Source organism: Erigeron canadensis, chromosome 1 (assembly GCF_010389155.1).
Source record: "Erigeron canadensis isolate Cc75 chromosome 1, C_canadensis_v1, whole genome shotgun sequence".
Taxonomy (NCBI): Eukaryota; Viridiplantae; Streptophyta; class Magnoliopsida; order Asterales; family Asteraceae; genus Erigeron; species Erigeron canadensis.
This window is the reverse complement of record NC_057761.1, coordinates 49,724,435-49,742,450: the sequence shown is the minus strand read 5'-3', so window position 1 is coordinate 49,742,450 and position 18,016 is coordinate 49,724,435. Positions and strand designations below refer to the sequence as shown.

The 18,016-nt window shown below is 33.4% G+C and overlaps 2 protein-coding genes across 2 annotated transcripts; one reads left to right on the top strand and one right to left on the bottom strand.

Annotated features, from left to right (window-relative positions):
- LOC122578425 (RHOMBOID-like protein 2) lies at positions 1-3,916 on the top strand. The gene is made up of 5 exons (XM_043750389.1): positions 1-630; positions 1,575-1,738; positions 2,601-2,764; positions 2,970-3,220; positions 3,642-3,916. The coding sequence occupies exons 1-5, from the start codon at positions 320-322 to the stop codon at positions 3,754-3,756; spliced, it is 1,005 nt and encodes a 334-aa protein (XP_043606324.1). The 5' UTR covers positions 1-319; the 3' UTR covers positions 3,757-3,916.
- Positions 3,917-4,996: 1,080 nt separating this feature from the next.
- Positions 4,997-8,842, bottom strand: LOC122594146 (protein IQ-DOMAIN 22-like). The gene is made up of 4 exons (XM_043766621.1): positions 8,477-8,842; positions 5,920-6,123; positions 5,728-5,805; positions 4,997-5,649 (listed from the first exon to the last, which is right to left on the bottom strand). Exons 1-4 carry the CDS (start codon positions 8,840-8,842, stop codon positions 5,029-5,031), a joined length of 1,269 nt encoding a protein of 422 aa, XP_043622556.1. The 3' UTR covers positions 4,997-5,028.
- Between the last annotated feature and the right edge of the window lie 9,174 nt (positions 8,843-18,016).

The following is an 18,016-nucleotide window of genomic DNA, read 5'->3' as shown; positions in this document are numbered from 1 at the left end:
AACAGCATATCTATCTCACTCTTTCTTTCACCACCTCCACCGCGTTTTCTGTCCATTCCGGCCAACATATTTTTATAAGTTGTTGCCACCATTTCCATAGACATTCCTTACAAGCTACTTCCCAAAACCAACAAACCCACCCTTCATATACACATACTTACATCCAACACCACCAAACCCCCATAAAAAAATTAGTGGATTTTAACCAAAATCCCCCAAAAAAATTCTGGGTTTGAACCAAAATCCAATAAAGATTCGGGGGTTTTAACTAAAATTCTAAAAAGATTTCTTGGTGTGAAAAAAGATCAAATTTTGAGTTATGGGAAATAGAGATCTTGAAAGCAGGGGAAGGAGTTCAAAGAACAGAGTGGGTGTACAACCATCATCAAATTATTACACATCAACATCTCCATACTACACTGAATCACTAGAAACACAATGGACATCTTGGCTTGTTCCAATGATTGTTGTTGCAAATGTAGCTATGTTTGTTGTTATTATGATAATTAATAATTGTCCCAAAAATCATAATAATACAAATGTTCAAGGAAAGTGTGTTGCTAGGTTTTTGGGCAGGCTTTCTTTTCAGCCACTTAAAGAAAATCCACTTTTTGGACCTTCTTCTTCAACGTAAGTTTTTCAATACTCTCTTTTAATTTTATTTTTTTTTATGTTTAGGGCTTGTTTTGTTAGTATTGGAACTGATTTATCGCATATTTTTTAGTTAAATTCTTTATGTGAGGTGTGATTCTTGATTATGATTTGGGGTTTGTGTAAAAATTGATGCTTTCTTCATATGTTTACTCTTCCATTGATTTTAGTTCTAGTATGGAATTTTTTTATATACTCGTATTATTTTAATTAGTGGGAATTTTCTTGGATACTCTTTTTGGGCATCTTTAATTTAATGTACTAACTGCTAATGATCATGGCTTCATGTATTTTATTTTATTTTTTGAATTGATATCGACAAATCAATAACTATGATTTGGGATTTTATTGTTTTTTAAATATGATTTTATATTTATTCTTAAGCATCCAGTTAACATCTTTGAATGAAAGTTAGGTTAATCTTCCGGGTTTCTATATACAACGAATTAGGGGTTTGTGCTATTGTCGATTCGTATAGGGTGTTTGCCTGTTTGCAATTGCTTTTCTTTTTGTGTATTAAAGCATCTTTATTAGTGCTTAGTAAATAGTGCTTACTTCAACACAAAATTACAGATGCTGATTCTCCATCCAAATATTCGAAACTCAAAACTCAAAACTCAAAAATGCCTGTTGTGTTTAATAAACGCAATTGCTAATATTCTACTGATCACTTTATAAAACGCAATCAGAAATTGGTTAAAATTGTAATAATCATTTTATAAAGTGCACTCAGAAATTGGTGAAAGGTATAAGCTTTCAGTTTTCAGCTACGAGATTTCATGAATTTTTGTTCCAAGTTCACCCAATTTATTCAAATGTATTAAAGTCTTGTTTACAGTAACATTATTGTACTAGATTTTATGAATATTATTATGAGTCATTTGAAAATGGATACAACGTTATGAATTTTTGATCTTTTGCAGACTGGAAAAGTTAGGAGCTCTTGAGTGGAAAAAGGTGGTTGAGGAAAATCAAGCATGGAGACTAGTCTCATGTATCTGGTTACACGCTGGAGTTATTCATCTACTTGCAAACATGTTGAGCTTGATCTTCATTGGGATTCGTCTTGAACAACAATTTGGCTTTGGTATGTTTTTGTTATTTCTGTGTCCATGCATTATGCAATAGATGAACGAAAAAACCTAAAATAAATTTCTTGGTCAACATTTTCTTACAAATTTGAAAAGGGTTTGAATTTAGTTATACTTTTCAATTTCAATTTTCAAGATATCGAATTTTTCTATATGGCTCAAGTTCAAAGTAATCAATTGTATGTCATGAGAAAAGAATTTGTAAGACTGAGTATCAAAGGATTTTAACTCTACACCGAATTCGAAGCTCAATGTGAAAACGTTTTGAATCTTGCCATTTACTATGAGGCTCTTTCTATGGGGACTAAATAATATATAAGGGTGCATTTGATGTGTGCTCAGTGCTTCAATTTCAAGATTCAGATTCCAGACGGTTGACTACCGGCCCACGTCAGACTGTCCCAGGCGCATCCCATAGGCATTTGATTGGCGTTAAGGATAGTTAGATCAGTTGTCTTTTACCATAATAATTCGGTTTTCGTACAATAAGTTCTGATCATGTTGACCCTAAAAAGTACCGAGTATAGAAACAGTTCTGTCAAACATTAGAGAACTCATAAATTTGGAAAAACATCCAAGCACCAACATATGAGTAGTACGTATAGGGGATTGATCTAGAAGGGAAGGCGATATAATTAAAGTGATCTTTGCATAACTGCTATCAAGGGAAGGCTATGTACCAGGACTTCTTCCCTTGCGCGACAACCTCAAAGTTGAACACTCTTGTTGTCCCTGGGACATTTCCAATAATAATTTTGGTTGCTCATATAGATTTATGATTAAAGTTTTACATGCTTAAAACGACTTTCGTGATTTTTCTATGCGATGCTGTGTTCTAATGTACTAAACTTATGGCAGCACGGGTAGGGATAATCTATATGCTGTCTGGAATTGGTGGGAGCATACTATCAACTCTATTCATAAAGAGCAACATTTCGGTCGGTGCTTCTGGTGCTCTTTTTGGACTTCTTGGAGCAATGTTATCAGAACTTCTTACTAACTGGACTATTTATGCCAACAAGGTATGACAAAGGTTTATATTCGTGACAGCACCAAATACGTAATATGGCTCATTATACCTAGAAAAGCGAACATTGCAATTGACACAAACATCTCTAATTTTAACAGTTGCAACTTGTATGAGACATAGGGAGTATAAGTTGTATCCGCGTTAACTTGTAAATATTGTAAGCATACATAGTCTGAAGTGTATATTTTTTGTTGAAGGCTGCAGCTCTGATCACACTTTTGGTCATCATTGTGATCAATTTAGCAGTGGGAATTCTACCTCATGTTGACAACTTTGCCCATATTGGAGGTTTTTTAGCCGGATTCCTTCTTGGTTTTATACTGCTTGTCCGTCCTCAATTTGCTTGGCAAGAACGCCGCCATCTCCCTGTTGAGGCTCGTGGAAAATCCAAGTATACAGTTTTCCAATATGTTTTCTGGATTCTTTCCATGATCTTATTGATTGCTGGGTATGCTTTTATTAACTATATATATTTTTTTTATAATTTGTTTTGAGCATGATAACGTGGACTCTGATGTTCAACCTACCACTTAATAGTATCATACTGTTTAATGCAGACCTTTTAGAATCTGACACAGGTGTTTTTCTGTAGCTATAAACTGTTTTAAAGTTTGTGCTACCAAAAGTAAATCTGAATTTGATATACTCCATACCCCCTTTTCTGGAGACCAACGAAAACATCAGTTCCGAAGTCTTGCACTCTTTGCCTTTGCCATTGCCATTGAGATCCCAAAACATATGGATAACAATGGTGCTCCTACATATATAACTTTTGATTGCATTAAGCTCATATAACCTATTCTAGAAAGAACGATATTATCGATGGAATTTTGTTAACAGCTGAATCACATTGTTCATTTTGGTTGCAGATTTGCCGTGGGATTGGTAATGCTTTTAAAAGGAGAGAATGGCAATGATCATTGCAGCTGGTGTCATTACTTAAGCTGTGTGCCTACCTCAAGATGGCACTGTAACAACCGATAATCAAGATTGAGACTTCCATTCGTCATCATTTTTATGATTTTATTCTTTTGTTCTTATACTCGGTAGTTACTATCTGATCTGACACTGCTTTCGGTTTTCTGTTGTGTAAAGTTGTAGATTTTGATGTTTATGCTGGTAATTCCTATGTCAAATTCTGATTCGTATTCGGCTTCATGTCCTATAGATTATGAAATATATTTTCTAAGAGCTATGAAACAAATAAAACAAGGAACCTTTTCGATAAAAAGGGGTAGCCAAGTTAGACTACTAGAATTTATGGAGTCCAGGAATAAAATAAAAAAAAGTTGCTAAAATTAAGCGAGTTTGATCCTGTATACCTGGGGTATGTGCAATTCAGCCATTACATCAAAATCTAAATGTATTGAAATTATTACACGTATGATCCTTTTTTTTTTACTGAAATTACAGTGGTAATATCTCATATGATGGTTAGTTGCACTTTAGAGCACCAGGTAGGTCGCAAGGACACGATCATCTTTTATTATATACTCGTAATAAGGAAATAAAAAAACCAACTGGGTTGGATCAGTGGTTGGAGCTCATGCCTCTGAAAACAGAGGTCATGGGTTCGATCCTCATGTCCAGCAAGGCTGGAGGTCCTTTTCTATAGAACCTAGTAGCAGCCTCTCTACCTTTGGTAGGGGTAAGGCTGTCTACATATCAACCTCCCCCATACACCGTCGAAGACGGTATTGAGACCCAAAACTCGTGGAAGACGGCATTGAGAGTTACTTTACTTTTCGTAATAAGGAAATAAAGTAATTAAGAGGAGCAACTATCAGGAAGAATGGGTCTAGGCTTTCGAAAACAACTCATTCTATTACCGAACCAAACAAGATACCTTCTGTTCCGCAACGAAAAGGGCATGGGGGTTATTTGGATAGTCTTCCTTGGTTCAAATCTGTAAAAATTGATAAGTGGAAAACCACGGTAAAGAAGGTAATTGAGTTTGATGTTTGGAGCAGATTTCACATTAAGCTCGGCTGGACTCGAATTATAAACGAGTCGAGTTCAAGTACTTACAAAATGCTACAGCAATTGCTTAAGATGATCAAGTATGAGCCACTTAAATGCCATATTAAGCTGGATTAAAACATTAACCTGTACTATCACTTATTTCTTCTAAGAAAGTCCCATTAGATTAGTAAAAAAAGTTAATATCAAGTGATCAACCCCAAGACAGAAAACTACAACAAACTTTCCAATAACAGTGAGACTACATAAAGCTAACCAAATTAAAGATCATCCTTGCTAATTCCAATAACCACCACTAAAATCGCTTTGGAAACCCATACCCCCAACTGGCATCCCAAGTCGATCGAGCCTACCCGACCCTGGATATGCTTTGCTCACAAAACTATCCCGCAAGTTTGAACTTCGTGGAATGCCTGAACTGTATCCATACACGGAATACCTCTTTGTGGTGCTAGGAAAGTCAATATGAGGCCTTTGTCGAGGTGCACTTAAAGACCTAACCTTTGCTCGTGAAGACTCGGTGTACGACATGTAGTTAGGGTGGTCTGAGTAGCCACTGAGACAGCTTCGTGAGCTGTCACTCTTAGCTGGGGTAAACGGGCTCACTCTCATGGAGGCATTGCCCTTAGAAGAAACCATGTAAAAGGGAGGGCTATTTTGGCCAGTGTAGAATGAAACTTCATCCAAAGGGGCAGCAATCGAATTTACTTCACAGGATTCACTTGGGCTCAATCCTGGTGGCTGGATCGTTGATCCCCGAGAAGTGGTCAAACTTTGACTGTGGCTGTAACTGATCTGGTCTGGTTGGAAGAGGCTGCGTCGTCTTATGTGGTACTTTGTGTTGTCTACTTCAAGGATTTTCTCATTCCTTTCTTCATACATTCTTGAACCATTATTCTGCATAGATGAACACATAAGGTTCAAATCTACACCGACAAAGAAAATGATTAAATATTGTATAGACAGGTATCACACCTTTCTTATGGATGGTTGATTTTGTTTTGCCATCCTTGATCGCACCACATGCTCAAACTTTTCTGGAGTTGGAGGAACCTTCAAAAGTAGATAGCGTTAGCTACTTCTACAGAGCTAAAAATGATAACCATAGAGCATATATTACATATGTGCACGTCTTCACAAAATATAACCGGCATTTATCCAACTTACATTGTGATGAATACCAGAGGCACCCTTGGTGGCGGACTCCGGTGAATTTGCAATCTGAAGCTGGGTTGCATGGGCCCGAGCTTGAGCTCGAACCAGAACCTGCAAACGTCGCAATTTATCTGCAGTTTGCTTCCTTACAATGTAACCTCTCACAAGTGCCTGAAGCTTCACCAATGCTTTCAATGCCCGCAAAGCTTTTCTTGACTAAAAATATTCGCACAAGTCAATTCATAACTCACAATAATATTCAAGCATGTATATTATCAACCAGCAGTATTATATGGCCTTTTTTAAGGCAATAATTTACCACAAGCCACAAGGGATGGCTTATGTTGTATAAGGTACAATTTTTTTTTATAGATATGTAGCTGAAAACAAATAAATGAGCAACAGTTTAGGGGCATGCTAACATCATGTCTACAATAAACCAAACAAATAATGTGCCAACCCATTGTACCATTTATCCTTAACAACCATAAACCAAGCTTTTTCTTTGTGCATTCGGATTTAATTTTGTTTACTTCGTAATATTTTTTTGTAAAAGGGAATTTAGCTCATACGCCATCATCACTTATATAGAAATTTCTCCTAGGGTCACCTTGCCAGTTGCCAATGCCCCTTTTGTGCATTAGCTGCTTACACATCGTACCATGTTGTTAATCATCTCGAGGGACAAACTAATATGTATGATGCATTAAGATGTCGGATAATACTATAGTTGTATCAATATTTATTATTTAAACAACTACAATATGCAATCAATGTATGCACATAATGTTGCCATCAGTACAACTTTAGGTTCCCCATTCCAAATTGACATATTTAGGAAATTGATATATAAGTTTTTAATTATTTTTACCCCACCCTCGAAACAAAAAGGACATTACTATGAAAAGTATGTCCAGCTTAAGTATTGTCAACATCCTAACGCCTATCACCTTTTATCAGCTATTTTTCTTTTCTTATTTTCTGATATGCCTTTTCATAAGAAAAAATTTAATCACGGACTACACAGTCTCTCACTCTAAAACAAGTCATTTCTGTTTTTTACTTTTATCTTTTTTTCCGAATCTTATGCACAATTTTAGATGCACATCATTTCACCAACTATTTCATACCATATTCTAAATTTATATATATTTTCATTTATTTGTTTAGATGCAAATCATTTCGAGTCTCACACATGTATTTTAGAGGAAGAGCTCATTAGCTTTTATTAACTAACATGTATTTTTTGGAAAACAAGGTACTATGAAATAAATGGCATTAGGTACACTTAATAAATTATACTCGTAATATGTCTAAGTGCAGGGTAAAAATGTAACAATATCACCTTCAATCCTAAATGCCAACAAAGACATAATGGAAGATTTTCATTATGGTCCACACATGGTTTCCACAACTAGTTTTTTTTTTTTTTTTAAGTTTCTACCGACCATTCCCCTTCCTTCTGCTTACGTTGTCTTATATTCTTCGTACCATACAAATTATTGATATGATTAAATTAAAAGCCCATTATTATTTTATCCCTTGTGTAGTACAAGTTCACACTTATTTTGTACATTACCTCAGATTTAAAGCCAAAAACAACACGTTTAGACAAGTTAATAACCTTTTTTAATAGAAGTTTGACTAGTTCCTTGTAAATCCTAGAAACCTCATCTTTCACACTCTGATAGTCTAATTAGCAAGTGGAAACACACATAAGCAAACTAGGGTAAAACTGGTACTAAAGCAGTTGGTTTTTTAGGCAATCAATACTAGTACTTGTAATTTCATGGGTTGTACCTTCGCCACCCAACGTTTTATGCCGACAAATGAATGAATAAGCAAAATGCGAAACCATTCCATAGAGAAAATAATTTGTAGACATTATCATAAACCACTATATTAATTCTACTCGAAAACAAAGTCTCCATAAAATATATATTAGGCCAAATGCAATATAGTTGCTGTATTATATTAAATTTTACTATTACTATATACCAACACTTTTCCTATAATCCAATGTATGTAACAAACAATAAACAATATTACTTTCCTATAACACTTTTTATACTCAAACTACGGAACAATAACTTGCTTCTAGCTATTTCAGGACAATGATGATGCACAACTATTTTTATCCATACACCACACTATTTTATTATTTTATATACAATATGCTACACCATTATATGTACGTTGTACAACCTCTTATAGATCACATACACCAAAATATTCATGTTTTACACCATTAGATGTACAACATCTAAGATTACATATAATAAAAAAATATATATTTAAAAAGGTAAAAATACTTCATATAATTATTTTATAACTTTTGGTCATGTTAAAATATAAACTACTAGAAATAATAAATTGTAGTTAATTGGAAGTATTAGATATTTTATATTGTAACTTGGATAACGTATCAATTAATCTAGATTTCATTTTGACCAAAATATATTCCGTACCTCATTGAGTTGACAATTATCTAAGAAAATAAACGACAATCCATAACCAAAAGACTATAATACCCTTTGAAAAAATAAACTGTAAAAAATACTGTAATTACCAGATAACCCCTGAAGTATGCCTGGATTTTAACAGCAGCCCATTCTTCATGAACCACACCATAATAGTCACCGGCGCCGGTACCGGTAGGCTTGCTGGTCATCCTAACAACCTCCGCAGCTGCATGGGCAGCAGCCACCGCAGCCTCAGCAGCCGCGGCAGTGGCGGCAGCAACCACCATAGCATGGTCGGTTGGGCCAGATTTACTGATGAGGTCAACGTGGCCGGGTGTTTGGTCAAAGGAATGATGATGACGACGACGTGGCGTGTGATGTGGATGAGAGAGTGGTGACGTGTCAAGTGTGTTGTGGGGTTGGGTACTGAAGATGCCACAGAATGAGGTGAAGAATTTTGAAGTTTTTCCCATTTTTTCGGTGGTTGTGATGTGGTGGGGTTGCGGTGGCTCCGGCGATCAATAATAAGTGGGTGTATGCATTTTTGTAGGAGGGGCAGGGGGAGATTAAATAGAGAGGGAAATAAGTGTATATGTATATGTATGTATAGGTGGGGGTGGGAAGTTTTAAGGGAGAGTGAAATGATGAGATACTAGCTAGCTACAAAACTGTAAGCTATATATACTACTAGCATTGCACTTTTTTTTTCTTACTTTTTCAGTTATAAAATGGTTTTTTTTTTTCCTTTTATAAACGGCTTCAAGAATGCATTATCGAAAGGATCATAAACCACCTCCTTTTCAGATCGATTTAAAATTAACGAAATGTAATCTATTTAACACTTATAATTTAACCTTAATTATAATTTAGCCTTTGAATTTCTAATTTTATATCCCATAATTAATATTTTTTTAAAACAATAAATTTTATATCTAATCTAAACTAATCTATAAACTACTCCATGATATAATATTACTAAGATTTGAACTTTGATATTTCTCCAAAAGACATAATTAATAATTTAATTTAAATTTTACCAACCATCTATTTTAACAAGAGACAAATCTCTTGAACAACATATGTATATTAACAACATATTATGTCCATAAAATTATTATTTATCTAGCTAGTATTATTAATAAACCAAATAACAAAATTTTAAGACATGAAATTTGGTTATGTTTGATATATTTTTTTTTTAATGTATGATTGGTTATCACATGTAAAATAGTTACAGTTTTGTATTTTATTCTAATAAATAATTTTAAAATATTTTTTTTCTTAATTATATATTTTTTCTAAATAAATATAAAAAATATTTACATAATGATTACTTTAAAATGCTCGTGTTTTAACACGAGTCCCTAATCTATTTCTTTTTTAAGATTTATGATACATTATATACATCCTAGCCAATTTCTAAATAAATACGGAGTATGACTTTTTATTTTATTGATCCATCGAGATTATTTATTTTCTTAAATATTTCAAGTTTTTTAATATCCTCCATCCATCTTTTAAACAATCATTTATTTTAGTTATAACCTATTTTGTGCATCAACTATAAAAAAGAATGTTTGGTTTCTAACACAAAATTATGATGGAGTTGGATTTTAAGTGGGGATGAAAAACAATTCAAAACCCACCGTCGGTTTATATATAATGACAAACATTTTCTTAATAACAAATATATTCTTAGATTATACTTGCTTTATACTATGAATAATGTCAATTAAGGTTTTAAGAGATGATTAAGAATTCCATAATGTAGAATTAAAAGTATAATATACTAAATATTTAGAGAAAATGTTTATAGGATCCCTCCAAGTCCCGTATGTGGCAACTTGGGGGCCAGCAACAATAATCTACTCGTAAGTCATAATCTTTAAAATGTACAAGAATGATATCCACCTAATACAACGTAGATAACAGAAACAGCGGTTTAATTGTGAAGGCGATTGGTTGTCGGGATATTTTAGAGAGAAAAAAGTTATGGTATAAATTAGTAAGATATTCGTTTATGATATAAATTGGTTCATTAAGGGTAAAGTGAGAAATATCTATAACTTAAAAAAATCATTAAAGAGAATTAAGTCATTTATAATATTCTATTTATTTTTTTTATTTTCTTTAGAACAGCGAAGGGTCAGGCCATGGGTATCCGGGCTGAATACCGTAGGCCTACCCGATCCTCTCCCCCCGCCTGCCCCACCCGGTAAATTCAACTCGTTCCGTCAAAAAAACCTAGCCAGCCACAACGCTCGATATGGGATTCGAATTTGTGACCCCCGCTCCAACTTTCGGGTGTCCTACCACGGCGCTAGCAACTAAAGGACTATTATAAATAAAAAGGGTTAACGCCACTAAGGTGTCTCGTTGAACTAGTTTATGTTCTTAGTTTCATACCATAACTAGCCTATATGTTGGCTCTGTCTCTTTTCCATCCATCACATGACTATATATAAAGTGTATAATTATGCGTGTTGTTACAATGAATTAGTGTGATTTTTTCAGTATAGCATTAATAGAAGCTAATTATGAGTTAACTATGAATGAATAACTATTTAAGTACTTCAACATATAGATGTGTGAGACTTAAGTAGTGTTTGTTAAATGTCTTAATAAAAAATCACAACTTAATCAAAATCACTTAATTAATTAGGCCATAAAAAATGTTTTTTTTTTTACTTACTAAAAAATATAACTATATTGACTTAATAAAAAGGGACTATTCGAACTTGGGATTTTATTTATTTATCTATTACAAATAAAAAGGGTTAGAATTATTAGCGTGGGGGAGTATTTCCCCGCCCCTCCCCGCTTTTTCTCTTCTTCCCTGCCCACTCTTTAAATGCACGGAATGCTTCCTCGTCTCTCCCCACCCTTTTCTATTATATAAATTTTCTATTTAATTTAAAACAAATATTACTAAAACCATAGACTAATAATAATACTAAAATCATTACATTACATTATACAACTAACACTACTAAAACATGTTACATTTCATAATATTACTAGAATTATTAAAAAAATTACATAAACCTAACACTCGTAATAATCCAAGTCCACAGTATTGTCGTCGTCGTTGCTATAAATGTATCGATAGGCTTTAGGAGACCCGGTAGCGTCCTCAGGTTGACGAGATATGTACTCCTCCTCCGGGTCAGTATAATAATCTACATGCTGACCACCACCAACATTGCCTTGTGAGAATAACACGTGGTCAAATGTGGTTGTGAATGTGGAAGAGGCAGCGGTAAGCTGAAAAATAATTTGGTTCAGCTAGTCGATCTTCTGCCGAAGATATACTACATACTCAATTTCGGTAGTGTTTAGAGCCCAATTGGGAGCTTCTATTCGATTGATTTTGGCTTGGTAAGTCGCCTTCTCGTCGGATAAACTCTGAATGACGGTGTTCACTTGAGATCGGTGCCTGTCGTGGTTGACCATGTGGGCTTGCATCACCATCTTAACATCCCTTAGATTCATGTTTGCCATTTGTGTGTGTTGTGTGTTAGAAAGAGTGAATAAAAAAGAAAATAAAATGGCAAAGAAGAAATAGAATGCAGGCAATAAAATGAAGCAAAGGGAAAGAAAGAAGGGAAAGAAGACCGTTCGTGGGCCCCACCTTTTTTTTATAATAATACTTGTAACGGTCAAAACAATCGAGAGAGAACCGGGGACAGCGGTCTCCATGCCGATCACCACCGAACCGGTACCGGTACCGGTACCTCGGGGCGGTGTTCCCCCCGGTACCGGTATGGTGCCGCATCCACTCCGTCCACCCTTATAAGATTGTACTAGCATGGTACCAGCGCGTTGCAACGGATACAATTGACATCCCAACATCATTCGATGTACACCTATTTTTCCTCGTATGGAGCATTTTTAAATCGCAATGGTATACATATACTAACATGGGGTGTGTTGTGTATGTTCAAGAGATGGGTCGTGTGTGTTCAAGGGATAGATAATAAGGAGGGTATACGTATAATTTCGTCATGTGTGGCTTTCAACATTTAGAAAAAATGGTGTTATTTTTTTTAAAAGAGTATAGATAAGTAATAGTAAAGTTAACATCTTATTTCTTGAAGCAAACATTTATTTTTGAAGACACGAAAACAAGAAAATGAATACAGTAATTGTATTGAAACGGAATATTTATGTTTATGACACTTGCACTTTTGGAGTTAGTGGTGAGTAATTCTAAAAACGAATTAATCGGACATTGCAAAGCTGATATCGACCTCCCTTGTAGAACGCAAGGTATCCCATACAAAACATTTGATCAGATTTGTCATTATGCAATAGCCTTAGACCTTAGGCCAGGCCACACCATTCCCTGTGAACCGTACCGATCCCCCCACCTTGGCTTTCCTACCCTCTCTTTTTCCTTGTGATTCGACTTATTCTATTCCATTAATCCCTTTCATTTTTTTATGTTTTATGCTACGTACGCATAACGCATTCAAGTGGATGGCTCAATTACGACGAAGAGTTTAAAGTCGTTCAATGATTAAGAAGTAGTGATAAGTAAGGGTTTGTTATGATTTTTTAATCATTAAAAGACGATTAATAAAGTAATGTATATACAAATTAAGTAAATATAGTTGTTTTTTTTAATAAGTTAAAAAGCAAACATTTTTTGTGACCTAATTAGTTACTTGATTTTGATTAAGTTGTGATTTTATATCAATACATTTAACAAACACTACTTAAGTCTCACACATCTATATGTTGAAGTTCTTAAATAGTAATTCATTCATAGTTAACTCATAATTAGCCTCTATTAATTTTATACTGAAAAAATCACACTAATTCATTGTAACAACACATAATTATACACTTTATATATAGTCATGTGATGGATGGAAAAGAGACAGAGCCAACATATAGGCTAATAGGCTATATAGTTATGGTATGAACATAAACTAGTTCAACGTACGAGACACCTTAGTGTTGATAACTCTTTAATTACACAAATAACTAATGTGCAATGAGTAAATAACAAAAACATAATAAGTTTATTTTAGGCTGATACACGGCACCTCAATATTGTCGAGAACTCCAACCCCTAGTGGCAACCCGTAGTCTTTTTTAATCTGCTTGGTTCGATTTCGGTCCTTCGCCTACACACCTCTTACACACATATTTATCTATTTTACACACACTTATTACTCGTAAGTTGCATGTTTTTAAAAAGGTTTCCTAAACGCTTATGTAACACCATGTAGTGACGAAAGTAGTCCCGAGTAGCTCACTCCTCGTTTTACCATGGATGGGGTCATTTTCAATAATACAACAAAAGTGGACCAATGATGGCCCTAGTCGCTATCTAAAAATCGCCATTTGTCAAAGTGGGGATCAATGTTTCAGGACGACAAAGTGGTCCATGAACTGTCCGAACTCGATCATCCAAGTCAACAGATTGGTTCTTTGGGAGTTTACTTGCATATTATGATATATGACCACCTCACTTCCTTTCTTTATCAACGGGTCCAGTAATTTCGATCATCATGGCGAGAAGTTGCATAGTCGGTTAAACATTTTTTTTATAATTTTTTTGAACAGCTTTTTATGTGGTTTTAACACTATTATATGTGTCGATGATAAGTGATGATGGTAACGTTTTGTTCTTTTCGATGCTATTTTATTTGTAGTACTTATACAATTTATTGTTTGACGTATATAAGTTCAAGAGTATTAATAATGGTAGATGAAAATGAATTATTAAGTTTAGCAAAAGTATTGTACAAGTAATCTTTATACTAAATAAAAAAAAATTGTTGTGACATCATCATTTAATAAAAATTGCTTATTCGTCAATTCTAAATTTTTTCTTAAAGGTTTTTTTCTTTTTTATTTAATTTATTTATAATGTCACAAACATTTTCCTTCTTAAAATTTATTTCATTTGTAGTTTGTTATTTTTTCAAACAAAATGTTTTCATTTTTTTTTCAAAAGCTCTAATATTATAATTTATACATGGTCTTTTAATTTTCATCATCTGAATAATTTTCTCATAATATATTTATAAATTATCCGTATATTATGCGGGTTGATAAGTTAATTATAAAGTACTATTTCGAGGTTATGAGTACCATTAGACTGTCGCAACTTCAGTGACGAAAATATGTTTTTATAAAATTTTTATGAATATACCCAGATTGAATCCGGGTTAATTAGTTAGTGTAGTATTAAATCTCAAAAGTAACCGGCCCTATTGTCCACGACCCAACTAAGAAAAATTGGAGAAAAAAAATTAAAAACTCCGGAAGGGATAGATCGTGACAAAATTGAGCAATTGTGACATAAAAAAGGGGATAATTGGAAGGAAAATTTAGAAAGTAGAAAAAGGAAAAAAATTAGGGAGAAATCAACTATAAACACACCAAGTTAATTGCCACATATCGAGTCTATCGTGCAATTTAATTAAGTTTCATCATTTTATTTTTAATTTCTTTTTAAAATATATCAAAAGGACAAGAAGAAAGATAATTTCATGAATTTTCTTATTTTGAGAACCATTTTTTTATAAGAACCATGAAAGTTTTTAAATTATATATTTGTTCACATGTTTTTTTGTTCATTCACATATGAAATGATATAAAAATATATGTTGTAGAAAAAACTTTTTTAAAAAACCTTCAAATTAGCCTTTTATGAATCTGTGAATAAATTTGTTCACGTTTTTTGTTCACATGTAACTAACGGCTATATATAAGGTTTGGAAAAAAAAAATCTTCTACAACATATGTTTTTACAACATTTCACATATGAATGACCAAAAAAAGCGTGTGTTTCAATACGAAATTTAAGAGTTCTCGTGGTTCTTACAAAAAATGGGTTCTTAAAATAAGGGTCCTCATTAGGCCATAACTTATTTGCGTCTATTTACATATGATTATGACTAGCATGATACCTGCGTGTTGCAGCGGATATCGTAGTACATGCTTGTGTATGAAATCATGCAAGGGAGCCAGTGTGTGTGAAAAAGAGAGTTTTGACGGTTGTCATGTTTTAGATTTAGGGTTGTTTTTCATGAAGAGAGTAGTGTAGACATTTCCCCATGTAACTTTCAACACGGGAGACTATTTCTTTTATTATATAGTATAGATTATATAAAATGTTTAATATAAAACTTATCTGCGTCTATATACATGTATACATATATGATTATGATTATACAAAATGTTCAATAAATAAAACTTTTATTGAGTAACAAAATAATCTTATGCAAAAGGTATTAGTATTTAGGACATTATCAATGGTAAACATTTTAAAAGTTTCATAACATTTTTTACTGTTGCGGATATACAGTAGAACGGACGAAAACAGGATAAATAATTCAATCTCCGAAGGCCAGATTGAACTAATTCAGTGATTCACCCCAAATTACTCAATCAGATACAATCAGAGATTAGAGAATTTTTTATATGTTTTTGTGTTTGAGAATGTATGTGAAACGAGAGAGAATTCTACGAGAATTCATAACAACAGAATAATGAAATCAGGGGCCATTTAACTGCCTTTATGGCAGTTAAATTCGACTTTGCAGAGTTAGCAAATTAATCCCTCAAGTTCCGAAAATAAACTTTCTGAGACTTTTTGCCAGCCAGGGGCTGCCGCCCCTTGGACCCCGCTCCCGGGCGCGAAGCCCCTAAGATCATAATAAATTCATATAGCGTGCATTCTGCACTACCATACTTATATGATGTATTATTATGATTAAATAACCAATTAACCTAGTTACACTAAGATATCCAACATTTACGTCAATGATTCACATCACAAACTAATTTTTCCCATTGTCATATTGAAGAAAGACTAGTCGAACCCATCACAAAATTTGTAGAAAATGTTACATTAGATATGTATTTAAATTGTAGGTAAAAAACAATTGAATAATAAAATAGTACTTTGCTAACGATATTGTATAGACTAAGGCCTAAGGTCATGTTTGATAAAAGAAATTGAAGACTAATCATTTCATTTCACCCATTTGATAGACTGATAGAGCACAAAAAGGTAAAACACGGAGAAAATAATTTGTAGGGAAATCAAATTGTACATGCCCAATTTTCCCATTTTTAGTATAGAAAACTTTCTCTATAGTTTAGCAGTCTAGCTTTTGAGAAACACCACGGAGAAAACAAATCTCCACTAAAACAAGCAACTTTCATAAAAAAAAAAAAAAAAAAGCATTACTTTGTTTTCTTGTTTATTAATAAATTTTTTGTTTCATGTGATTGCTATATATCTAAAACTAAAATGATTTCATTTAACTATATTAAAATTTTAATTCTATATTTTAGCTTTTATGATGTCATGTTCATTTAATCATTTCTTAGGTCAAATTTTCTGTTACTATCAAAACAAAAGAATTTATTGATTTTTTCACCCGTTTTTTTTTTTTCCTATCTTTTTTCTCTCTTTCATTTTATTTCATTTTATTTTCTGTTGTGTAAGTAGGTTTGGTGCTTTGCACTTTTTGCCATGTGTAAGGGTGTTACTGAGTTGTTGACTTGTTGACATGACTTGCGATTTCAATTATTTGACTTTTAAAAGATCTAGTATATAAATATGATCATTTTTGTTAACGTTCCCAAACGTTTGATACATTTGCGAGAGAAATAAATTATGGCTGTGATTTTTCCAGGAGGGGAGTGATTGAGTGAATGGGGTCATGCTTATGCATGGACTATTTCGTTTTTTATTATTTTATGAATGACAAAGTGCAGTCACAATCAACTAGGAAAAAGTTTACATTATTATTTTATATTATTCTTGAAGTACAACACCTGCTCTGTCCCCCTTCCCCTCTTTCTTTTCTTCCTTTCTTTTATTATAATAAAATCAAGCATAGAGGTTGAAAATTGAAATACATACATCAATACATACATCATTTACGGTTTTATTCAAACTCAAGAGTTTGATCTTTAGATATGACGAGAGTAAGTACTTGCATGTTGCGGTGGTGAGATGGTGGGATGATAGGTCATAAAGTGTGATAGCCAAAGGCCTTAACCGTACAGGTTCCGCCCTCGGTTTTAAAAATTCATCGAAAGTATAGCGAATGACATCTCTAATGAAAGAGCATGAAATTTTAAGAACACCCATATAATTTTTATAATTTATCGATGTACGGTTTGTGAGATAAAATTTTTTGAATGAATTGGAGGAGTAATGATTTATGGAGGAGAGAGAAAAAAAGATGATTGGTTGAGATTTGAGGAGAGAGAAATGGTGTTTAGTAATATAGAATTGATGGAAGGGGTATTTTGGAGAAGTAAATGTTAAAACTTAAAACTTTAAACATGGGGAATCTGCTTTATAATATAGTATAGATATAGATAAGTTTTTTTTTTCTGAATATTTGTAACAGTTCATTGTACATCTCCTTATCTAGAGTACGTGTAACACTTCACTATTATATTTCTATGATGTCGTATCTCGACTGAATTTTTGAGAAAAAATTATGTACATGTGATATTGCTAAATAGATGCCTGCATGATACAATGATAATGGTGATGACATCGGCGGTGTGGAGTTTTGTCGGGGATCGGAGGTGGTGGTGGGTGTCGGTGACGGTGAATAGTGGACACTATTGATATAATTATGTAAAAGTAATTAATATAAAAA